Raw genomic sequence first — 27,089 nt, forward strand, 5'->3', positions numbered from 1 at the left:
TATCAGTAGCCTTATTTCAGCAGTTTTGCAGTCCTGTGGAAACTTAACCCTTTGCTACCTCTCACACTAGGAACCCATGAGGTCTGATGGAATCACTGAAGATCACAGAGAATAAAGAGAATCATGCTTAGGCCAGAGCCCTGGGGCTCATACATGGTTAGGGGAAGGAGAAGAAAAATCATCCAGCAGAGAAGACTGTGGAGACCCAGTCTAGACAGTAGAAGAAACAGGAAAGAGCTGTGTCACAGAAGCCAAAACAGCATCCAGAAGTGATTAACAATGTCCAATTTGCAGAGAGGTGAAGAAGGATCGTTGAGGTTTAGGGGTGCTCAAGACCCCAAAATACACATTGAGTCCTGCTGAATGAATACTACTCAAGACTTCTCTCAGCCAAAGTAAAACAAAGTTTATTAAAGATTTATCACAATGGGTGGACTCTTAAGGAGCCTAAGTATTTTTTTTTTTTGGAGGGGGGAGGGCAGGGCAATTGGGATTAAGTGACTTGCCCAAGGACACACAGCTAGTAAGTGTTAAGTGTCTGAGACCAGATTTGAACTCAGGTCCTCCTGACTCCAGGGCAGCTGCTCTACTCACTTTGCCACCCAGCCACTCCAAGCCTAAGTATTTGTGACACTTGTATTGGACAAGTAGGCCATAACAATCTGACACAGGATGAGTCTGCACTAGATTGAATCTCAGCATTTTCATAGAGGCAAGATGGATCTTATATACAGAAACACCATGGGAGGGATCTAGGGGGTGGTCTACAGGAGGGATATGGGGAGGGTCTTGAGGAGGAGTCTAAGGAGGATCTTGAGTACTGAAGGAATAAGATTAAGTATGGGAAATAGCTGAAGGTACCCGGAGATGACAGACAATGGAGGGCTAGGTTAATTTAAGGGTAACAGATTTGGGTATAGTTATTTTGATAGGATCAAGGGTGGGAAGTAGCTGGACAATGGAGGGCTAAGGCTAAGTTAAGCAAAATTTGCTTAAAAAAAATTTGGGCCTAAGAAAATGAAGGTTTATGGCCTCAGGCAAATGCCTGATCAAATAGGAAGATTCAAGGTGGTTCCCAGAGCCTAAAACCCATCAGGATGACTGTGGAAAAAATGCCACTGGATTTAGTAATTAAGAGATGGCTTAGATAACTTTTGGACAGAAGAGTTTCACTTGTGAAGTGAGACCCATGACTAGAATGCAAGGAGTTGAAAAGTAAGATATGAGAAAGAATAGGAAAGGAGTATAAATGGCTTTCTCTAAAAGTTTGACTATGAAAGGGAGAAGAGATACCTTGAGTTTTTTTTAAGGATGAGTGAGAACTACATATTTGTATTATGGAATAATTTTTTATATCTCATTTATAGTAACTCTGAAAATCTTAAGATATAAAATGTTTGTTTAAAGCCCCTTCTAGACTGAAGGAAAAGCCTTTAGTTAAGGTGGCTGAGAAGTCAGGAAAAAGAAAAAAAGGTCTTAAGTAAATGGACTACGGGCAGCAACTAAGCTTTTAACATAATTAAACTAAAAGATTTTGTCATTTACATCTTTGCCTTCTCCCATCCACTGGACTGGAAGGATGGTTTAACCACATATCAATGCGGGGGAGGGGGTGGGGGTTGGGTGGGAAGAAGTTGCTGATGACCCTCCTTTGTACTTTTCTTGGCAAAGACACTGGAGTATCTAGAGTGGTCTGCCATTTCCTTCTCCAATTCATTTTACATAGGAAACTAAGGCAAACAGGGTTAAGTGACTTGCCCAGGACCATACAGGTAGTAAATGTATGAGGCCAGATTTGAACTCAGTGCTACCTAGCTGCCCCTGGGTGAAGGAAGCACCTTTGTTTAACTTCTGGGGAAGGGTGAGTGACTTTGGCCCCTTGACCAAAGATATATTCACTTATTTATTCATTCTCTCTCACCTCTCCCCTCCCTTCCTCTTTCCTTCTCCACTATCAAGAAACTCTCCTGGCTTCTTTTTACCTCCAAGGTCCAATATAAACTCATCTTGGTATTTAAAGCCCTTCTCAACATGGTTTCTTCTTACTTTTCTATCCTTTTTACAAATTACTCATGACATTATTGAATATATCCCCTCTTTAACAACCACTACCTTACACATGAAGCCTTTTTTGATCTCCCCAGTTGTCAATTAATTCCCCCACCCCAAATTATCTTGTATCTATTTTGTATTTTTCTATGCAATAATTGATATGGTGCTTTAATGTTTGAAAGATGCTTTACAAATATTATCTCATTTTACATTCACAAAAACCCTAGGAAGTAGGTTTAAAAAAAACAACACCTCTTTTTTTACAGCTAGGAATCTGGGGCAGAGAGCTGTTAAGTGACCTGCCCAGGGTCAAACAGTTTATATGTATCTGAGCCTGGATTTGAACTCAGGTCTTTCTGACTCCAGGTCTAACACTACATTCGCTGAATACACAAATGTACAGATTGTCTTCCCTCAATAGATTAAAGGCTCCTTTTGGGAGGGGACTATTTCACTTCTGTCTTTGTCTTTTGCCTCCTTTTGGGTGATAGGTCCAGGCTGGTTATGCTCTATTTCCCTTCAATCTATGCCACCATAATTGCTATTTTATCCTGGAACTTCTGTCAGTATCAGGAGCTCTCTCACCCTATGATATCTCTCCACCATACTGGCCTCCTCCCATTTGTGATTTCTTTTTGGGGGTCATCATGTTAGGAATAGAGTAAATAACAGAACAATGGACTTAAGAGCTGGAAGGACCTCAGAAGTCACCTGGACAAACCCCTTCATTTCAAGATGAAAAAAGTCAGTAGGTCAGAAGCCAAATTTCCCATCTTATAGTCCAGTGCTTTTCCCATTACTCTATGCATACACTATTGGGAAGGATTCTTACTGCACATTTTCAGATGTTCTTTACTTTCTATGAAAATGGGAATTATCTAGGGAATAGTTTACTTCATATTTTTTCTTAAATGTCCAGAGAGGAGATAGCTTCTGGATTGAAAAGACTTAGAAGTAGATCTAGTTCTGCTCCCCAATGCCAAAAGATTTTTTACAGTGTCTATCAGCTAGAAGTACTTTACAAAGCATGATAGAGGCTTTCCTAGCCCCCATTCCCATCTTCAGGTCCTAAGAGTCTGTCTCTACTGCTTGCTTCCCTGAGGCCCCCAGGACTATTTCCTTTTTCTTTCTTTCTTTATTTCTTCTTTGCTTTTCAACAACAATGAATCTCATATCTGGCTTTAGGTACCACTCCTAAATATGATGGATAGGAGTAAAGCCCTCTGAGACGCATTAGTACAACTGCCAGTGGGCAGGAGGTACACATAAAATAAATAGACTTGGTAATTCTGGGAACATATGTGGAGCAGTAAGTAAACAGCCTGACCCAGCTGAAAAGAAACACCCCAGAATGCTTCCTCCAACTCTTTCTAGGCTTTACACAGTTCAGTCATATTACTGCTCTGAGCAGCTCTTTGAAGAATTTTCCTTTTGTGTCAATAGCATCTACCTAATGCAACATAATCTTTTCTCTCATATCTACTAGTTTTAGTGCCTTTACCAAGCGCTTACTATGTGCCAGCCCCTGGGAGAAGTCCTGGGGACACAAAGAAAGGTTAAAAACCTCCCTACCCTCAAGGAGCTTACAGTCTAGGGAGACAACATGTAAATAACTAAGGGTCTGAAACAAAGATTCAGAGTAGAAGGGAGGTAAACTGAGAGGGGAAGACATTAGCAGCTGGGTAGAAGAGGAAAGGCCTTCTGCAGAAAGAAGAACTCGAACTGAGCTAGAAGAGCATTCTAGGTGTGGCAAACAGCCAGTGGAAAGGCCCAGTCATGGGAGATGATGGTCCTGTTTGAGGACCTGCTAGTAGGCAGCGTAGTAGGCACATAGAATGAAAAGAAAGTAAAGCACAAGAAGATGGGCTTTAAATACTAAACAGAGAAATTTATATTTGATCCTGCAGGTAATTTTGAGCCACTGGAGCTTATGAAGCAGAGGAGGAGTAACTCTGCTTCAGGAAAATCATTTTGGCAGGATGGATTGGAGGGGGGAGAGACTTGAGGCTGGAAAACCAGGCAGAATGTTTCCATAGCAGTCCAGGCCAGAGATGATGAAGGCTTGAACCAGGTTTATGGATATGTGAATAGAGAGAAAGGGACATATATGAGAGAACTTTTGGAAGCAGAAACAAAAGACTGTGGCAATGAATTGGATATGTAGGATGAATGCAAGAAAGGAATGAAAGATAGCACCAAGGTTGTGAGTTTGGGTAACTAGGATCTGTGGTGCCTTAGACAGCAATTAGGAAGTTTGGAAGAGAAGATACTTTGGGAAAAAATAATGCTTTCTGTTTTGTATATGTTGAAATTGAGATGCCTTTGGAAGATCCAGTTTAAGATGTCCAAGAGGCAGTTTGTAATGAGAGACTGGAGCTCAGGAGAGAGGCTGGAGATGGATACATGGATCTAGGAATAATCTACATAATGAGCTAATAATGAGATGGTCAGACTAGAGACATCTCCTCCTCCCCTTCCCCCAATATTCAATAAAGTCCAGTGGCTCTCTGTTATGTCCAGGACCAAATATAAAATCCTCTATTTGGCTTTCCAAGATGTTCCTCACTTCACTCCTTCCTACCTTTCCAATACTCTTGCACCTTACTCCTTCCCACATACTGTGATGCATGATAATGGGATATTTGCTATCACACAGGAAACATTCTACAAAGTTGATCTTGGCTTGGGTTCACCTGAACCGACTCATTCTTGAATTGTCTAACTTTCTTTTAAGGGCCACCCAGGGGAGTGGCCAGTTGTTTTTCCAGCTATGGACCAGACTTCCCTTCTATTTCAATCAAGGAACTTGGTTCATACATCCTAAATGATCACTGGGTGTGTTTATGGCTAGTTTAATCAATTAATCAATCAATTAACATTATTAAATGCTTATGATGTTTCAGGCACATGCTAAGAACTGGGCAGCAAAAGACAGTCCCTGCCTGCAGGAAGCTTACAATCTAATGGGGGGAAATATGTAAACAAATATATATAGGATAAATAACAGATAATTAATACTTTGTTACTTGTCCTTTAATTTTTGTGATTGCATTCTGGCCTTCCAGAGCTAGGGGGTGAGGTATTAGTCAAAGATCAACTCACCTATACACAAACCTTCCCTTTAATAATATATTTCAGATTTTTTTCATTAAGAGAAATCAAGTTCATAAATCAGAGCTCACAGACTCTGTTTATCTTTACTTTTTGGAAAACCGGGATATTTCTTTAATTCCTAGAAAGTTGGCCACTAGGTAATGAATTTGGGAGGCCACTAATGAATATAAGGTATTTAGGTATAATGGAGTCCTCGTATGCACTGGCGGAGACTATACCTACAGCAATTAAGTTAAAGATTCTTAAAATGTTGATGTAATGATAATAACAAGGTTAATACAGTGACACATACAGTCCTAGATTTCTTGGATGATGTGAAACATTTGAATATAATTTATAATCATGAAAGAAAAAGAAGTTGATTCGTTTAAAAGATATGATAAGGATGCTGTTCAATTTGAGGATAAATGTGAAGGTTAGCTAATTCTGGGAAAGAAGCATGCTAGAATCATTATAGACATACCAATTATCATAATGTAAATTCACCATTAATTGTAGAAAGTTTCATCATATGTAAACCTCTCATAAAGTCTAAGAACTGGGGACAACAGTTATGGAAGCAAAGAAGTTTCCAATGTAATCTGTAATTATATCATTGAAAGGATATATGTCCCCAAAAGAAAGGCCTTGATTATAAAACCATTGACTATTCTCCACTGTCTTTCATATACTAGGAACTCAACAGATATCTGATGTGTGAATGAAGAAGATGAGTAAGAATGAAGGAAAAAATAATAGCTGAAGAAACACAATAATTTAATCTAAGGTCTCAGTGTATTAAATACAAAGAATGTCATGAATGCACCTTGGAACAAAGATTGCATAGATTCTAGCATGGGGTTTCCCATGGGCTTACAAATATGCAAGTCTTTTTTTGTTCTTTATTCTTCCAACTTAGTTTTGTGGTGCTTTTATAATTATACTACTATTACTTTAAAAAGTCACTTCCCTGACTTTTAAATGTGATAAACAAAAGTGAATTGTGCACAAATGCATTGATTTCTTTGGCTTACAGCACTGCCTCTTTCCACTAGAAATAAACAAATTACACAGCTTGCTTTTGTATCCTCTCTTCCTGTTACCCTTGTGAACACTTCTTTTAAGGATTCCAGTTCTTATTTTTCCCATTTTGAAATTCTGTACTAAATTCTAAAGCCAAGAAACTGCCTTTTCAATAAAGGAAGTCTATGAAATTATGCACCGCCAAAATAAATCTCCTTCCTCTTTCTCCCATCAAGTCCACTTTCCCCTTTAGAATTCTAAACTTTTAAACATCTACATGAATCTCTGTAACCACATGTATGATTTTGAGTGGAAGTATAGTTATATATGCTGCTTTGTGTCATTATTTATCTTTTTACCTTAATATCTTTTTCTCCCTCACAAGATTGCAATCCCCTTGGGGGTAAGAATACATCTTATACCTCTTTGCACCCCACTACCTCCACATGGAGATGTTTGTTTATGATATCTAATATGTGAGAGCAATCATAATAATATTTCAAAACTAAAAGGACCTATAATTTCATAAGTATAGGTGCACCTTCCACCAGAAAAGATCTCTCAATCCTTCTATGTCTTAGTAGGTAATAATAGTAATAATGAAAACTGACATTTATATAACAGTATGAACTTTGAAAAACGTTTTTTATGCATTATCTCATGTAATTCTTACTTTAACCTTATAAGGTAAGATTAGCCCAATTTTACAGGTGAAGAACCTGAGGGGCAAAGAAGTTTCAGTGACTCACAAAACTAGGAAGTTTCAGAGGTAGAATATGAACTCAGGTCTTCCTGATTTTGGGTCCAACACTCTATCCATTATGCCATGATTAGAAAAAAACAAACATAGGGCAGCTAGGTGGTACAGTGAATAGAGCACTGGTCTTGGAGAGAATCTAAGTTATCCAGCCTCAGACACTTAACACAAAACTAGCCATGTGAACTTGGGCAAGTCACTTAACCTCAACTGCCCTACCTTCCTTCTTCCAAAAATAAAAAAAAAAAGAAAGAAAAAAGAAAAAAATAGGACTCATTATCATTTGACTACACTGGTGATAAGCCTCTTTAAAATGGGCCTTGGATGACAGGAAATCTACTACTGGGCCTATACTCAGAATCTATTCAACCTAGTAGGATCTGCAAGCAAGTAATGGTAGCCTCTGACCCCAATGTACATCATAAGGTGGAATCAAGATAGGACTCTGGTGGAGGAATACAAATAATAAAGACTCACATAATTAATTTTTCAATACATTTCTCAAAGTTGCTATCATTTTCATGGTAGTTATACTTTCATCCTCAAAGTACTTTATAATTCCTTTTCTAAAATCTGCAAATTTTCATGCTGGTTTTTCCTATAATACTTAAAAAAATGCTTTTTATCTCTTTTGACTCTAATGGCAGGAATCTCATATGTATTCTGGTTATGTCCTACCTCAAAAATCGTCCTCCTGCTCATAGGTCTTTCTCTGAATTCATACAATATACTACTGATACCAAACATCTTCCTTCATACTCTTAACTGGACTTCCTACCTGCTTAATCTCTGCAGTGAGCCTAATCCATTTAGTGTTTGTCTTAAATTGTGTTGTTGCTACCTTACATTCTGAGATCCTTGATATTTAGTCTGGTCCATTGTTACAAAATGGAGTCACAAACAAATGTAGTATACCATATCAATGAAAATAAATATGGATTCAGGAAAATATACTGTCGAGGAAAAAAAAGAACACTATCATTTTAACCTATGTAAAATGCTAGCTTTTACATATGTTAAAGAAAGAAGAGCACAACTTTGAGCTCTGTAATAAATTAATTAAAATATTTATAACTCATTTGACTACAAATGATGGGTTAAGAAAAGAAAATTCTGTACAAAGTGACTATTTCATAATAGGAAGCTTAACAGGATGAGCACATGAACCTGAATCCAATGGCCCTCATTAAGCAATCACAAATGAAGATAAACTATTAGAATCAGAAATCAGTAATTACAGGTAAAGGGACTAAGTTGTTTAATGAACATGAAAATGCTTAATGAAAAAAATAAAATAATAAATAAAATAAAGTACTGAGTGTGAGGCAGTCTTTGTATTAACGTCAGTATTATCACTGAATAGAAATATGATCTTGGACAATTACATAATTTTCCTGTGTCTTAATTTCTCTAATAAGAGAGAAAAGAATACAATAGAACTTCATGATAACATGACTCATTGTTATACACATTTTAGATATAATAATATCCAAAATTTAGATAAATCATAGTCTTTAAACATGATTATGTAGGGTGAACGATTGACATAACATAGTAGGCATATGACATACTTACAGACTTTTTTTCTCATGACATTTCCTTCAGCTAGAAGACTCTTCTTCATTCCATCCGGATCTATCAAGATTCTATACTTCCTTTAAATCCTACCTTCTTGATGAAGTCTTCCCAGATCACACCAGCCAGATGTAACCTCTCCATCCACTGAATAACCATTCCACTTGTTCCTGTACCACTCTTGAGGCATTTATATATACTAACTTATAATAATATATGCATCTTGTCTCTCCAATTAGATTATAAGAGTATAGGGACCATACTCTATTCTTCTTTATATCCAGCACATGATGGGAACTCAAAAAGTTGTTGAACAAATAGATATATAGATGGCTTAATCCATGGATGGACCTGAATGAATGAACAGTTTTACCTCACCAACCAGAATGTGTTTATGATTTTAAATAAAAATATGATGTGCTCCCAAGACTCCTCTTTACTTTACTAGTATAGATTCCTGTTTCCTCATTTATTTTCATTCATATTGTACAATAAATGTAAATATCTCCATTTTGTATGTTACAGTGAACTGAAATAAAGGATCAAATAACTACCATTTGTAAAGCTGACCTGAAAAGCTTTTGGATTTATTATTCTAAGATTCCCTTCAGCTTTAAAATTCTATGACTCTGCAACTTGATGAAATTCAATATCTGATCAGTGCCATTTCTTTAGCATGAAAAGTATCTTTCTTTACAAAATTCAAGTTTTGCCCAAGTTCTGTCATGTTTAAAGTTATATATCTTATGCTTTTTAAATGATGCTCTTAACTCTGCTTCAGGGAATTTCTTATCTTGTTTACTATAGCTAAATATATCATCCTATATTTAATGTGAAAAAATTAAAATGTAAGGAAAATTATAAAGTGCCCAAAATAAGCTTTTCCCCCCTTTCTTGTGAACAAATACATTTAACACAATGTTAAAGTCACATTTTCCAAATTTTTCCAATTCATTTACAACTAATTTTTAAAGTAACGTGAAGTTTTCCCCACAAATCCTATTAATAAATTATGATGCTGACAGTAATTTATGCAGATAAATTTTTGTTCATTGGTGCTGTAAGGAAGCTGATCTAATCACAGAAAAGGAGCCAGATAATGAGGTGTTAAACTAACTGTAAAAATGTGGTCATGCCAGGTGATCCCTTTATGAAGTGTAAATGAGTCTCCTGAGTTAATCAAAAAGGAAGCAACACCATAGGATGAAGAATGACAGGCATTACCTTTGGGTGACCTTTATCGAACAGAGTAAGAAGAAGCTATAAGAAGCCATGTCGACTATGTTGATATGGGGAAACAGAAGTGTGGGTAGAAGTAACTGCCACAAGCAATGGAGTCCAGGCTCTGCGATCAAAGCTGCTTGGTCCAACTGGGCACAAGGAGCATTTAACCCGATGCTTTGTTGTTAAACCCTCCAGATTCTAGACCTTGTAGTTTTAATCCTCTGTTTTCTCCCCTTGGCTCTCTCATGGAAGCCTGAAACCTTTCAATTAATTATTATTATTATTAGTTTTAGACATTTGCTTTAGCTTTATAATGTGTTAGCCATAAGCCTTTACTGATCTGGGGTGCTTGCAGCAAATGCAACCAAGAGGTAGAAACCATGGTAGAAATATTCTCAGAGAAGAGATACAGACAAATCTAACACTGCTATGTTTTGTCAAAAATCCTAACTCTGGCTGGGGGCTCAGAGTTTGACAAAAGAAAAATGAGCAAGGAGAATTACACATTCTTTGATTCTAATTGCCAGAATGGGGGAGTGATTTTTATACTGAGAAACTCACCTGGGCAATGACTAGTAGCTGGGCAAGGGGCAAATAGGAGGAATACCCTGATCACTACCCCACCCCACCACTGCTATGCTATGTACTGCTATTTCCTCCAGGAGCTGGTCCACCAATCACTGGCTCTCTTTCTCTTATCTTTAATTTCTCCTACCCAAAATTCCTGACACACAGCAGCAGCCAAATAAATGCTTATTATTGAATGATTTGTCTACTGGCTCCTTCCTTGACACCTACAAATATGCCCAGGTCTCCTTAATTCTCACACAATCCATTCACTCTATTCTACCATATGCTTATAGTCCTTTTTTCTCTTCTCCCCTTTATCACTAAATTCCTAGGAAATGTCCTGTGCTGCTATTTCATTACTTCCCACTTACTTTTCAATCCTTTGCAAGACTTCTGATCCCCTCACTTGACTACAACTAATGCTAGACTAACTTTTGTACCCTAATGATGCTGTGATTGCTAAATCCAAAGGCCAGTTTTTCAGTCTTCTACCTTCTGGTTTACCATTCCTTTCTCCTGGATATTCTTCTCCTTGGATCTTGAATTCCTCTGACTCAGTTTCTTTTGCTAAATCATATCAATTCCTGTTCCATAAACCTGAATATGCCTACGAGGCTCTGTCCTAAGCCCCCTTATTTTCTCTATCTAAGCCTTCTCCCTCAGTAACCTCATTAATTACCATACAGACACAGTATATCCATATGCAGACAATACCCAGATCTCTATACTCTCTCATGAACTCCAGTCCTGCCATGTCAGCTGCTTGCTGACATGGATACCCACTGGATATCTCACTGGTATCTCAAATTAAATATGTATAAAACAGATTCATTATATTTTCCCTCAAACCTATCTATCCTATAAACTTGTCAATTTCTGTCGAGGGGCCTATCGTTTTTTTCCATCACATAGATTAACAACATCAGATTCATTTTTTACTTCTATGTTCTACACAGCTGCTGAATTGGCATTTTTAAAGCACAGAGTTGACCATTTTCATCTCTGTACTCAAAAATATTCAAGGGATTCTACAGTCTCTAGTCTCTTTAGACTAGCATTTAAAGTTCTCCATAATCTGGCTCCCACCTACGTTGCCAGTTTGATATTGTAATATCTCCTGTTCACACAATTTCTTCCAGGCAAACTGGCCTGATGGTTATTTCCTGTATATGACAATCCATCTTCTGCACTTGGGCCTTTGCACAAGTGATCCCCTAGGTTTGGAATGCAATGCTGCTTTCTTGCTGGCTCTTAAATCCCTTAGTTACTTGAGAGAAGTCAAGGAGCACCTCTTACCCGAGATCTTTCCTGATTCCCGTAGTTGTCTGTGTGCCCTGCCTCTTGGAATTACCTTGTATCCCTTTTCACACACACACACACACACACACCTCCCTCCCCCCTTGTACTTACTTATATGGGTAACTGCTGCTTCCCCCTGGAGAATAGAAGCTCCTTGAGCACAAGGATTCTTCTGATTCTTTTGTAGTGTTGCACCCTACTGACTAGCACATGGCATATGTGTAATGAATGCTTGTTGAACTAAATTGCAAGTGAAGCCTGTGAGGTCTGCATTGACTGGTTTTCATATGAAATTACTGTAGATATTCAAGAGAAAAGCATCCTAGCATAATTCTGATTTCCAATGCAGGATGAAAGCCAAAGGCATTTCTGCATCTCTGTACTTCATTCTTAGGATTCATGTAATTGAAGGGAGTTGAAACTCAGCTCTGTCTAGAGGGTAGGGAACTTGGCAGGACACTTATACCATGTGAAATGTCATAGACTATCCTGCTCTGGAAGACTATCCCCCTGACACAAAACAATGCATACTGATCCTTCAAATTCAAATAACTGAAGACATTCGTCAGTGTTATAAGAATAGTGGCATAAAGTACTATGCCATTTACTAATGCAAAAATCAGAAAATGATGCTTTTTACACATATTCAACATAATATTTATGGAGAACCCACTATGGGGAACACTGAGAAAATACACAAATTAATGAGGTAAGATCTCTACTCTGAAAGAGCTGAAGTCTAAAAGAAGGTAAGATAGATGTAATAAGGTTTCCTAAGTATTTCACTTATGATACAATGTAGAATGATACAGATTTGACTTGTATCCTTTGACTATATTTCTCTCTTCGTTTTTACTGTCATTTTAATCAAAATGACAGTCTAGTCACTGTCTTCATCACTTTATTCTTTTTGTAAGCCCTCACAATGCGGTGTGTGCCTCAAACACTCTTTCCTTGAGCAAAAGAAGGAAACAAGCATGGATTAAGTGCCTACCATGTGCCAGGTGCTGTTACACATATTTTCTCATTTTGTCCCCATAAGAACCCTGGAAGATAGGTGCTATTATTTTCTCCATTTTACAGATAAGGAAACTGAGGCAGATATAAGTTAAATGACCTCTCCAGATTCACACTCTTAGTGTCAGAGGGCACATTTGAACCCAGGTCTGCAGCCCTGGAATCCTAGCTACCTCAAGACATAAATGGGATAAAAATTCTATTACAGTGATTTCAGAGGAGGAGAGAGCAGTGGAATATTATCTGGGATATTCAAGGAAGAATGGAGAAAACAGCATTTCATTGGGACCTTAGAATTGCTCTGAAGGATGAAACATAAGTATCTGACAAGAATTCCAGGGTGAAGTAAGGAAACAAGCAAAGGTAGAAAAGATAAAGTACATTCAGGGAACCAGAAGTGACAGAGTTTGGAGCAAAGGATAAGTATATAGGGGAGCAATGGGAATTAAGATTGGATTTTATTCCACAGTCAATGGAGAATCACTGAAAGTTCTGAGCAAGGGAATAACATGACTGAAGCGCTGCTTAAAGAAAATTACTCTGGAAACCATGCACAGTGTGGATAAACAGAGAAGAGAGGGGCAAACAAATGAGCAAACGACAGATGGGAGATGACAAGGACCTGAACTAGGGTGATGTCAGTAGCGATGGAAAGGAGAGGATGGAAGTGAAAGACATCATGAAGAAAAAATAAAAAGGAATGGCAAATGGTCAACAGACAAAATGGAAGGTGTCAAAGATAACTTCAAAATCTTGAGCCTATGCATCTGGAAGAATGCTTTTTTCAAGGCAATTGGGGTTAAGTGACTTGCCTAAGGTCACAAGGCTAGTTTTTCTGTTGAGTGTCTGAGGCAGGATTTGAACTCAGGACCTCCTGACTCCAAGGCCAGTGCTCTATTCACTGCACCACCTAGCCACCCCCATCTGGAAGAATGAAGATATCACTGACAGAAGTAGGGATTGAAAAAGAAACTGGAGTTAGGGGACAGATGATGAAATTACTCAAGCATGATTAATTACTCAAGTTCCTTAGCATTCTATAATGCTGACTTGTCTTTAAAGTGTACAGAAAGTAAACAGTTGGGGTGTGTTGGCTTTTCTCAATAAATCTGCCATAAACTCCATTTGCTTACCAAAATATGAAGGAAGAGAGATGTATAATAAAAGTGTAAAAATCAAGTATTATAAACAAATAGAATTAAACATACAAAAATAATCATTAAGTATCAGAAATAATGTTAAACTATCCAAATGATATGTTAAGATAATCTGCACTTGTTTATCAGCACTGAATGTCAATTTCATGACAGCATGCTTGCCTGGGTTCTACATAATGGACAATGCTCTTGTGCCTTCCCAGTCACCAACAGAGTGAAACAAGTTGTGTGCTTGCTTCTGTGCTTTTTAGCATGATGTTTTCAGCCATGTTGTCAAATGTTTTAAACGAGGATGAATAGGGCATCAAGGTCAGCTACCACCCTGATGGTAAATTCTTCAATTTGAAAAGTCTGTAAGTCAAGACCAAAGTGGAGGGAGCATGATTTTCTGTTTGCAAATTATTGTGCATTCAATGCAGCCTCTGAAGCTGAGATGCAACAAAGTATGAATCAATTCTCTGCTGCTTGTGCTAATTTTGGCCTAAAAATTAACACCAAGAAAACACAGGTGCTCCATCAGTCACTACCACACCATCCATAAATGGAACCATCAGTTACAGCAAATGGAGAAGTTCTGAATGCTGTGGATAAGTTCACTTACCTTGGTCATATACTTTCTAGGGATATACACATTGATAATGAAGTTGACTCATGCATTGCCAGAGCTAGCTCAGTGTTTGGGAGGCTCCGAAGGAAAGTATGGGAGAGAAGAGGTATTAGATAGACTACCATACTGAAGGTCTACAGAACCACTGTGCTGACCTCATTGCCTGTGGAACCTAGACAGTCTACCAGAGCTATGCCAGGAAACTGAATCGCTTCTATCTGAATTGTCTTAGGAAGATTCTGAAGATCACCTGGCATGATAAGGTACCAGACAGTGAAGTCCTTACTTGAACTAAATGCCAAGCATTCAAACTCTGCGGAGAACTCACACAGGGTTAGCATTCATATGGTGGTCAGAAGGAGCGATACAAGGACACTCTCAAGGTCTCTCTCAAGAACTTGTGTGACATGCGAGACACTGGCACAGGACTGCTCAGCATGGCATCCCCACATCAGAGAAGGTGCTGTATTCTATGAGCAAAGCAGAATTGAAATAGCTCAAAGGAAATGCAGGATGCGCAAATTTGGAGAATCCACACCAAATGTTCACATGGACTATTTGTGCCCAACCTGTGGTAAAGCATTCTGAACTTGTATTCATCTGATCAACCACAGTCGAACACACTGAAACTTGACTTTAGCATAGTGGTGTCATTCTGGTCCTTGAGAACGAAGGACAACAACCAACCAACTTCTAATTGAGCTGGATTATTTTTTTAAAAATCAAATGATAGAAGAGAATGAGGGACAGAATCATGGAATTTGAAAACTGGAAGGGTCCTAATAAGTCTTCTTGTCCAGCTGGTATGTAAAAGAAATCTCCTATTTCTAATCTATAACATAACCCAAGCCGACATCACCCAGCTTCTGCTTGAAGACCTTCAACAGGGAGGAGCCCGCCACTCTCCAGACAGCCCATTCTATTCTGGAGAACCCAACTCTGAGAAAGTTTTCCCCTGACATCATCCCTCAATGAGCCTCTGTGCAATTTCTGTCTATTGTCCTTGGTTCTGTACTCTGGCGCCAGGAGGCTGATCCATGTGGCAGTACTTCAGAAAACTGAAGACAGCTGCTGTCTCACCCTTCTGCATTCTGGCTGTGTGTCTCTAGATAATGTACAGCTTATCAAGACCTTCTTAAATTGTGCATGTAGAACTGAGCAAAATGCTCCAGATAAGTTTTGACTACGGCAGGAAGAGAATGTTAGGATACCTCTATTCTGGAAGTGCTGTATATCAAGATTACCTTTTTTTTGGGTGTGTCACATCGCACTGCTGAGTCACCCTGGCACTGTAGCCTACCATAACCCCAAGATCTTTTTCATAGCACCTACTTTTTAACCATGCTCTTTCATCTTGTATTTGTTAAATTGATTTTTTAATCCCAGTATAAGACTTTATAATTATCTGTACTGAATTTTACTTTTGTTAGATTTAGCCACTCTAGTCTGTCAAGATCTTTTTGGATCCTAGCTCCAGCATCTGCTATCCATCATATCCAGCTACCCATCATAGTTCTGGGTCATTAGCAATTTTAAAAATCAGGCTAGGTGTGCCTTTATCTAAGTCACTGATAAAATATTAAAACAGCATAGGACCATGAAGAGATCTCTTGGGCATTCTACTGTGTGTGTTCTTCCAGGCTGATACTGAACTATTAATGATTATTCCTTGGGTTTTGACCATCTACACAATTTCGTCTCCATTTTTTTTGGTACCCTACTGCTAGCCTTGTAACACACCTAAATGTTCCCTAGCCTAAAAAAAAAAAAGTCCTTTTGATTCTATATCACTTTCCCAAGCATTCTCTCCCTCTTTATTGCCAAATTTCAAGAAAGGCTTACATTCACTGTCCTCACTTCTTCACTACCTATTTACTCTTTAACCCCTTGTAATCTGACTTATCCTACCATGAAAAATCTGCTACATAGTAACTAAAAAGGTCTTAATTGCTAACTACAATGGGCTCTTTTTAAGTTCTCATTTTCCTCCAGCTTTCTAAAGCATCAGAAACTGTGGACCCACCCCATCTTCTTGATACATTCTTCCCCTTGGTTTCTGAGATACTCTACTTTCCCATGAAATTAACACGTTAAATTTCCTCTTTTCATCTTGACCTCTCTCATCTCTGTGCCATTGCTCATATATTCTCCCATGCTTAGACTGGTCTCTATCTCTGACTTTTAAAGTCACTACCTACCTTTAAGGCCTCACTAAGAAGCTACCCCTCTTCATGAATGAATGAAACATTTTTTGAATTTTACTATGTGCTAAGCACTGTGCTAGCTCTGTGTGTGTGTGTGTGTGTGCGCGATATGAATATAAAAGTGAGAGAGTTCTTACCCTACAAGAGCTGATATTCTAATGGTAGAGACAATACCATTGTGTGAGGAATGATGGCTAAGGAAAGGTCTTTTGGTCTGAGAAGTAACATGAATGACTGTAATCATCCCTATCAGCCTCCTCCCTGTGAAATGTCTCACAGCTCTTAGCTTGGACCTCTCCTTGGCCTTATCTTAGGCTCCTTTGTATCACAGTTAATTGTATACAAGACATGTCTTTACCTTCCTTGGACAATGTGCTCTATGAAGGCAGGGTCTGTGTTATAACTAATCTTTGTATCCCTACTACCTAACACAGTAGCTTGCATATAATATGCACTTAATTATTTTGTTGAATTGTACTGAAAAAACGCCCTTTGCCTTTTGTATCTCTAGCAGAGCCAAGGACCCTTCTTTGCACAAGTCTTCTAGAATGTAGGGACTGCTGGGGCAATACACATATCTATGTCTCTAAAAAAGGGGACCATCAAAGGTCATTTAGTCTAACTCCCTCACTTTATTTTATTTTTTTTTAAATTAATATATTTTTTTGAATCAGCGAAAATTTGCCTTTTCTCCGTCTAACTCCAGTGAGGTTTCCAACCTCCTACTCTGATTGAAAATAAAAGAAAAACAAAAACCTTTCTACAAACATGTATAGTCAAACAAAACAATTTTCTGTATTGACCATATGCAAAGAAATATATTTGTCATTCTGCAATTTCTTTCTCTAATTCAAGGGGGTAAGCAGCATGTTTTATCATTAATCTTTTGGACTTATGGTTGTTCATTATCCTGATCAAATTTCCTAATTCTTTCGAAGCTGTTTGTCTTTACCATATTGTTGTCACTGTATAAATTGTTCTCCTGGTTCTGTTTTCATTTCTTCCTTCTCCCCTGACATCTTGGTTCCACTTCCAACTCTTTCAATTTACAAATGAGTAAACTAACTTGCCTCAAATTGCTTCTAACAGCCATAACACAACTTAAGAACTACACTAAAAAACAAAAACAAACAACAACAAAAATGAATATAATCTGAATGCTGCAAATGAAAGGATCATTCTTCCCCAAAGCTAGAAAGGACTAGATTTATGGTCTCTCTAGCTCAATATTTCTGTTGCTAGTGTAGGCCCCAATTGTAAAGCACATTTGCCATCAATAACTCTATTCCTCCCAGGTTACAAAGCTAAAGGACTTCTTTTAAAGCAAGTTGGGAGTGGGTAATCCATAAAAACTGATCAGTAAGATGAGATATAGTTTTATTTCCAAAAAGTTTGGGAAGAAGAGTATAAATGATCAGCTTGGCAAAGCTCAAGGAGTTACAATTATGTTTGGCTTATGGCTGAAGCAAAGTATTTATCACTGGCACAGTCATTGTTGGCAACTGTGGCAGATAATCTTGGCATGGAGTTCAATCAATCAATCAACCCACAAGCATTTATTTTCTGCTCTGTGCCAAGCACTATACTAGGTACTGGGGATAGAGATATAAAAAATGAAGTCTCCCAGTTATAAAAGGACACTGATGATACTGTGGAGAGGGTTGAGGGGAGGGCAACAAGGATGGTGAAAGTACTAGAGTCTATATCATATGATGATCAATTAAACAAACTGGGTACATTTAGCCTGGAGAAGAGGAGGCTCATCTCAAGTATTTAAAGAGCTGTCATGGGGAAGGGAGATGACGCCTGTTCCATCTGACCCCAGAGAATAAAACCAAGAGAGACTGGTGAGAGTTGCAGAGAGGAAAATTTGGGCTTACTGTAAGGAAAACAAATTTTCTAATAATTATCATTGTGTTAGATTGGAATAGGCTGTCTCCAGAGGAGGCAGGCTCCCCTGCCTTGCCTTCCAAGTCCCCTTGCCACTCATGTTAGAGACTTCTTTGGTGTGTGGAGAAGGCATTAGATAATGTCTGAGATCTCTTTTAAAAAACAATGGGGATGCAAGATGAATAAATTCTAGTAAGAAACTGAGATATTCTCCTTAAGAAGAATCATAATTATAAGTAAGCTAAGGAGCATTGGAAAGATGTAGTCTACATGTTACCAACAATAGGTTTAATGCAAAAAATAGCAATGGAAAGATGTAGTCTACATGTTACCAACAATAGGTTTAATGCAAAAAATAACAAACAAAAAATAGCAAAAAAATGGCTGGAAAATGAGGTTGGTTAATTACATATCAGGAGTGATAGTCAACATGTGGATAGCTCACATAGTATAGTGGTAGTCTCCAGATATTAGAGAAAGAGGAAAACTTTAGGGCAGATCCCTTATGGAAAATTTATTGAAAAAAATAAAGATAAGAAGCATACAGGATGAGGAATATGGAGGGAAAGCAACCTGCACTGGTAGAGGGAGTGCTACATCATCAAAACTAGATTTTCAGAAAAGTGTCAATAATGATACTATTGTCTCACTATATAGAACTATCCCAAATACATTAGAAAAAAGATAAATAAGTGTGCAGACACTCTGAGGTTTGGAGAGAAAGACACAAATTTGGAGTTAGAGGGTATTGAGTAGAGTCTGTTACATTTATAGCCACAGGGATCATTCTGTATATTTTTATTACCACAACTTAAAAAAGTGGTGATTCACTATAGAGTGCCATTAATCTGGAAGCTGCAACTTAGGGTTATCTCTTATATTACTATTCAATGTTAACAATGAAAAATTAACAATAGCTTTCATAAATTGAGAGCAAACTAGTATGTTAGTGTGAATGATAATTGTCACAAAGAGCTCAGAGAGTTCAATAGGTCCAGTAGCCTATATTTTGTCTGTATACATAGAGTGTATGATGTATACTTGGGCAGTAATTTTCCTATATATCAGACTCTAGACATAGGGCTATTTTTCCACTCAAAAAAGAGTCTTTTGGTTGTCTACAGTAAGGAGGGCAGAGATTAAATAGGTAAAATGCTAGGGTGGAAATAACACTCAATCATTTTCAACTCAGTCTGAAGTCCTAGATTCAAGTTCCAGGGTCACTACTAATTAGCTTTGTGATCCTGATGAAGTTATTTGCACTTAACCTCACCTTGAAAGTGAGACCAATACTTGTACTACTTTTTTAAAAAACCTGGCATTAGGGTCTGATGATAATGATGTCTGGAAAGTATTTTGTAATCATAAAAATACAACAATAATACATGTAAATGTCAACTTCATTCTAGCCAGAGATCAAACAATCTACTTATGATAAAACAGAATAAGAAATCAAGTCTCTTGAAATAAAAGTCATGTATAGCATACTTAGAATAATAATGTTACCCTGAAACATAACCTTTCCCCCCCAAAAATTCCACCCTCTATTCCAATAATGAAGATATTGACTGGGTTTGATCTGATGATGTTTTTCTTAAATTATAAACTCTTTTCCACTAAATTTGTATTTTGTGTATCTATCAATACCTACCTGCAGAACATCCCCAAGGTCGGCTGTACTAATGTCAGGATCTTCTGTGGTATTGAAAGGAACAGGGGTTATTCGAACAAGGGTAAGCACTCTAGGTTCTGGATATCTCCATAACATCATGCCAGGACTGTCCTCGGTTTCATTATAAAATACAACTTCATAGACACCAGGCAGTTTTAAGGACTCTGTCAAAAGAAAGTAAGCTCTAATTAGTTCTGTCTTTTTAAAGGGGTACATGCTGGTTTATTAGATGAAAAACAAACTGGAAGGATAAAAGAAGAGAACATAAAAGAACAATTTGATCAGTTTTATATGGTTTCAGACCAAAATAAATTAAGAAATTCTTCCTTTCTGGAAATTTAATGGTGATGTACTATTTTAGTACTGGAAATAAAGGTAACATACTTCTGAAATGATGCTTTGTTTGTATCTAATTGATTAATTTTGCATAAAAAAATATAACCAACAACTACCTAAAAACCTGAAAGGATAGTGTAAGTTGCATTTTCTTACCAGCATCCTGTATGTACTGAAATAGGCCTGTTCTCAGGTCATCAGAACTTTGTTCAGTTTTAAAGATCTGGTTCTTTTCAAAAGGACATGGCATTTGCAGTACTTGTTCAGGAGTTGGTATCTCTGATTTGCCTTCATTGTTTAGGTATCCATAAAGTAGTTCATGTAGAAGAACTAAGCAATTCAAATGTTCTTGACCCCAAAAGACCTTTAAAAGCATATGATAAAGGTTAGAAATTAAAAAATATTTAAGAAAAATTATATAAAATAATAGGACAACAGATTTAAATTCTATTCAGTCTTAACTAGCAGCCAAGTTAAATAGAATTTCTGAGAACTGGGCTATAGGATAGAATGTTTTAAGCTCAAGACATATACACAAATAACAATAATAACCATTCCAATTTCCTACATCAAATGAAGTCCTAAAATGTTCAAATCAATGAAGAAATTATAAAAGTGTGATGTTATTCAAGAGTAGGGCTTCTTAAAACTTTTTTCACTTCTTCAGCACTTCTTTAACTGTGGGTCACGAACTACTTGGTTCAATAAATGAATATACTTGCAGACATCTTTCTTTAAATTAACTAAGAAGGAAGAGAATACCTATTAAGGTAAAAAAGAAGGCAAGGAAGATTCTAAATTCAAAATTCCTACTGAATAGCTTTCTATTTTTGACAAGTTTAAATAAAGACAATATGAGTGTAGTTTTTTTTTTCTTTTTTAAACAGAGAGGGAGGAGAATCTACAAAGGAATCTAAAGTAAGAAAACAAAGACTCCAACTCTTGGTAAGAATGGGTCCAGGTGAGAGATTTTAAAAACCCCAAGAAAGTTGAAATCAATTCAACATGGGGTGGCTAGGTGGCGCAGTGAGTAAGAGCGCTGGCCTCGGAGTCAGGAGGATCCAGGATCAGTTCCGGCCTCAGATACTTAACACCCACACAAAAAACTGGCAGTGTAACCTTGGGCAAGTTACTTAACCTCAACTGCTTTAAAAAAAAAAAGAAATCAATTCAACAAACCTTTAATGAGCACCTCTTATGAAGGTACTGTGCTAAGTCTTGCCACTATGGTACACAGGCTATAAGAAGTCTGTGGAGTTTCAGAGCAAAAAGATCTTGGTATTTCCTATGAAGAAGTACAGATCTATTCCCATGGAGGAAAAAGAGTATTTGTCCATATAAAATCATAGAATGTTAGATTTCAAAAGGACCTTAGAGGGTATTTGGTCCAATCCCCTCAGAAGAAGAAACATGACCAATGACAAGTGATTTACTTGATAGGATTAGAGATTTCATCATAATAGGTCATTTGCAAATACAAATGATACACTAGAGTCAATACCAAAGGAAAAATCAAAAGACTACACAGAACTAAGAATATGAGAGTCAGAATAGTTAATAGTAGTTAGTGAGTTGGCCTCAAAGCCAGAAGATCTGAGTTCAAGTCTTGTCATTCATTCTGGCTTTGTGAGCATGGATAAATATCTTAACCTCTCAGTGCCCTGGATAACCTGAATATAATTGTAGAGAAGGTGCTGACCTGTATTAGTGGGGGTAGTTTTCACACCTAGGAGTCTCCTATACCAGCAAAATCATGGGTCTGATCCCTATCTTTGACAAAAGTGGGTGGCTTTCTAAACACAAACCATGTACTTAAATAATTTGGACCAAGGATAAGGAAACATCGAGAAGCAATAGGAAGGAGAGATGTGGCACTAGGCCACTTTTCTTCCCTTTCTTCTGATTTTTATTGTAAGAAAGAAAACAGAGACAGGTGAAAGGTCAAGCTAGGGAAGAGAACAGGATGATCTAGCCTTCAAAGTGTAGAGACAGTCAATGCCCTTACAATGCAATGTTAGAGGATTGTTTCTTCCCTGTTGTTTCTAAGAGAAGATCTTCTGTTGGCATGAAGTTATTGCTTCTACTTAAAGGAGCAGAGATACAGAGATAGCTGGATTTTTGGGAAACCAAGAGAAACTGACATAGATTACAACTGAATTTGTGGGGATTTCTCTCAGTCAATGGCCAATGAAAATCCCCAAAGCCTCAGGGAATATTAAAGAGATAATCTATATGCATTAAATTAGGACTTTGTAACTTAAAAAAAAAATCTATGTTGTTAAATAGCTGTGACAATGCACACAGAACTTGTAGTTTCTAAATCTTTAAAAATTATTATTGAGAGTGAATAGAGCATTGGCCCTGGAGTCAGGAGGACCCGTGTTCAAATCTGGCCTCAGACACAACACAAAAACTAGCCGTGTGACCTTGGGTAAGTCACTTAACCCCAACTGCCCTCCAAAAAGAACAAAAAAATTATTATTGAGAACTAGAAAATTTCATGTATCTTTTTAAATTATTCCTTTTTAAGCTGAACATTTCAATTTCTGGGTTTGGGTTCATTTTTACACATCCCAAAGAGGTGCCAGTTTCTCCAAATGATAGATTACATCAACAAAAATGTCAAATGTCTTTAAATTTTTCTTACTGTGGATTAAGGGTATATGTGTTAAAGAACTGAATATGACATATATTAAGTGTTAACAATCCCTTTCTAAGGGACCTAGCTACACTTGCTAATGTGAAATAGTCTTATTTTGGTTATTATTGTCATTTATTAATGATAATTTAATAATGGCAACTATGCTTAGGACAAGTTGATAACCAAGGAATTATTTAAAATAATGGGAGAGTAACCAGATAATCCTTTTCCCCATTAAACCAAAGCTTGAAATATTAACACCAATTAAAAAAAAACAACTAAAACATTAATTAAGAAGTTATTGGAATATGAGAACTCTGGACAAATATCACAGACCTGTATTAGCCCTCCTCTTAAATCAATGAATACTTTTGGAATGGACTGTTCTGGGCCAGGATTACCACTATGTTTACACCATTTAGCTTCCAGACTGGCAGTACCACAGCAGGGCCCTATTAGAACTCGACTTTTTTCTTTGAGGCTTGTTTTCAGGAGAAAGTCATTTATGTTGAGTTGTAATGATGATCCAAGAATTACACCTGAAAAATAAGAAAGAGACATATGCATGCTTCATTAATTTTGCCCTTGCTACAAAAAATGTATTTTTTGATAAAGGAATATATTCTTTTTCAAAGGCCTTTATCCCATTCCTTTCTTCATACTGTATCCTTTTTCAGCTGACCTTCCAACATACTTTGATGGAATTTATATAGAATCCTAGTTATGAAGCAGGTATACTTCATGCACATTCCTAACAAAGTATTATTTGCCAAAACATTATGACTTTTTCCATGTGTGATCATTTTAAGGTTTATGAGTACAGACAAGCTTTTCAAATGACTATATGAAGAATAAGAGCAGAGGCTTCATTAGACAATCATTACTCTGATAGGAAACAGCAATTTTCTGGAATTTCTTTTTTTGCTTTTGTCCAGTTTTTCACCATACCCTAGTATGGTACATTGCCTTACTAGGGCCCACAGTTCTTTACATAACATTTATGTTAAAATTCTACCATTTGAAACAATCAAAAAACCTCAAAATTTGTAACATATGTTTTCGAAAAATTTCAGTTTAATCCAAACTTCACACATCATAACTACTTGGAGTTTACAAAGCCTTAAAAACAGATAGTGGCAGGTTAGATTTATAGAAGAAATGATATGCTGTAGTTCAAAGTAAACATATTCAGAGAAGGAATACACTTAAAAATATAAGCTCTCTTTTGAACTTAAACTTAGGAGTACAGATCAAAACCATTTCATCAAATCATTGGTGCTCTTTAAGATATTTAGATGCGAAGTTGAGAGGGGGAGGGTTGTTTTTTTTTTCCCTCTATGGAGTTCATAATCTGAATTGTCATTGTGAATATTGAATTTCACTAGACTGAGTTTGTAATGCCTATGGCTTATTTTTCTAATGAAATTTGATCCTCACAAAAGATGAAAGATTAAAAAACACCTAAAGGCCCACAGCATACAGATGGTTCATGGTACTCACTACTTTGAATTTTCTAACTTGTGGTGGAATTTTATCCTGTATATGCTGAATATTCTTCAAAAATGAAAAAAACAAATTAGGGGAAGATATTAAAAAAGCAGGTTAGGATGAACAATTTTCTCTTCTATTATGACTGTAAAAACCAATAGGAGAGGCAGTGTGACATAGTGTAATGAACTTTAGAGTCTAGAGAGCCTAGATTCAAATTCTATCTTTGACACTAGTATAGGAATTAACCTCTAAGTTTCTGTTCTATAAAATTGGGATAATAATACCTATAGTACCTACCCCTTAGGGATAGTATAAGGATTAAATGAGATCATGTATATAGAGCACTTTAAACCTGAAAGCTCTGTATAGTTTAGGTATATATATAGATATATATCATCTTGACTCATCAAATTATACTTATTAATTATATTTCCATTTTCTTCCTTATAGTTTTCTTAATTCAAATTGTTTCAAAGCTATTATACGTCCTCTCATTCAGGCAAAGGAAAAGAAGAAAAAGCAAATGGAAAAGGAAGAAAATGAGAAATAGAACAAAGAGCAGAAGAATCACAACTTGCCTAAGAAGTGGATCACATGGTTTTAAAATTCTGCAATAACTCCCTGATAGGCTAAAATTAATTTTCTTTAAACGTACAAACAGGCTCTAATGGAATTAGAAAAGGACTTAGTGAATTTTTTATCCCCTCCTAGAAAACCTGAATCAATACACTCCCACAAATGTCTACCAACGGGTTCCTTGACTATTGGCGTTGTACCACAGCCTCAGTGAGACAGACACAAATATCAGGAGCAAAGTGATAGAAGCAATTTTAACTGCTTCTACTTTCTCTTCTAGTATCCAGTATATCTGTATAATTACAGGCTGAAAAGACATCCAGAGAGAACTCTAGCTAAATTTGGAGAAGTTCCTCTCTGAAGGTTGTCTATCAATGCAATGATGCCTTTTTTCTCCAGTCACAACTCTTTTTTTTTTTTTTTTTAAAGCAATTGGGGTTAAGTAACTTGCTCAAGGTTACACAGCCAGTTATTTTGTGTGGGTGTTAAGTATCTGAGGCCGGAACTGATCCCAGGTCTCCTGACTACAGGCCGGTGCTCTTACTCACTGCACCACCTGGCCGCCCCTCCAGTCACAATTCTTGAAACAGTCTAATAAAGAGAATAGAGTTTGTGATCTGCATCACTGGAGGGGGCACTCACATTATTAAAATCAAGTATTTATTTAACAGACAATTTCTTAAGTGGCAGGATCCTAATAGATTGTCTGTCCCTCCCAGCCAACAGTGGCTGTTGCAAACCCTTCTTTCTCTCCTGAAACCTATGTAATCATCTCCCTAATCCCTCACACTTGAGAACCTCCACTCATATTTTACTAGGAAAAAAAGAGGTCACTCACTGTGAGCTTCCTCTTTTCCTTTTCTCTTCATCTCAAAACCCTCTGATATCTCCCTTCTCTCACCCATTATTTCAGTCTCTGACAAAGATATGGCCCTTCTTGCTGAAGCCAAACAAAATCCATTCACCCTGAATTCCATCCCTTCCATATTCTCCAGTAGAATGCCTCCATTTCATCCTTACTCTCATTAACTTCAGCCTCTTTTTATCCACTGGTTCCTTCTTTTCTGCCTATAGGTTTGCCTGTGTCTCATCCATCCTTAAATATATCCTACTATACTCTCCTTCCTTTCTCAGATGAATTCCTTGAAAAACCTATTTATACTTGGTAGATACTTACTCTCCTTTTACTCTTGTCTAAACTTTTTGACATCTGCCTTCTGACCTCATCATAAAACTGAGACGGCTCTCTCTGATGTTACCAGTGCTCTCTTAATAGACAAATCTAATGATCTTTTCTTAATTCTCATCCTTCTTGACCTCTCTTCAGTGGCTGACACTATAGCTACTGTTGCCTCCTTACTCTTTTCTCTCTGGGTTTTCAGGACTGTTCTTTCTTGGTTCTTCTACCTGTTTGTATATTTCTCAGTCTTTTTTGCTGGATCTTGATCCGCATTTTGCCTAACTGTGAGTATCTTTTCAGGCTCTGTTCAAGGTTCTCTTCTCTTTTCTCTCTTTACTCTCATTTGGAGATTTCAACAATTCCTGTAGGTTCAATTATGATTTCTATGTAGATGATTCCAAGGCTATTTATCCAACGCTAGCCTCTCTCGTGAGGTTCAGCACCACCAACTATCCATTACTGGACATTGTGAACTGGATGTCCCACAGACATTTCATACTCAACAGGTCCAAAACAAATGACTCTCTTTTCTTCTCAACTCATTCCTTTTTTAAATTGCCTCTTACTGTCAAGGGCGCCACCTTCTTCAGGTCACCCTGCTTCTCAATGTCTCACTTTTGCTCAGCTCATATTTCTAATTAGTTGCTGAAATCTGTCATTTCTATCTACACATTTCTCATGTAATTACCTCTTTTTCCACTCACGCAGCTACTGTCCAAGTTCAG

The 27,089-nt window shown here is 37.2% G+C and overlaps 1 protein-coding gene across 8 annotated transcripts in view; it reads right to left on the minus strand.

Annotated features, from left to right (window-relative positions):
- VPS13B (vacuolar protein sorting 13 homolog B) overlaps positions 1–27,089 on the minus strand; it is a 1,080,499-nt gene that overhangs the window by 173,532 nt on the left and 879,878 nt on the right. For all 8 annotated transcript variants that reach the window (XM_069081095.1, XM_069081089.1, XM_069081092.1 and 5 more), the window contains 3 exons: positions 23,454–23,656; positions 20,633–20,840; positions 20,120–20,304 (listed from right to left, as the gene is read on the minus strand). In XM_069081095.1, the coding sequence (XP_068937196.1) occupies positions 20,120–20,304; positions 20,633–20,840; positions 23,454–23,656 (596 nt within the window). The remainder of the gene's footprint in view (positions 1–20,119; positions 20,305–20,632; positions 20,841–23,453; positions 23,657–27,089) is intronic.

This window comes from Petaurus breviceps, unplaced genomic scaffold (assembly GCF_028583685.1).
Source record: "Petaurus breviceps papuanus isolate PSGF00001 unplaced genomic scaffold, PetGlider_PUasm1.0 98, whole genome shotgun sequence".
Classification (NCBI taxonomy): Eukaryota; Metazoa; Chordata; class Mammalia; order Diprotodontia; family Petauridae; genus Petaurus; species Petaurus breviceps.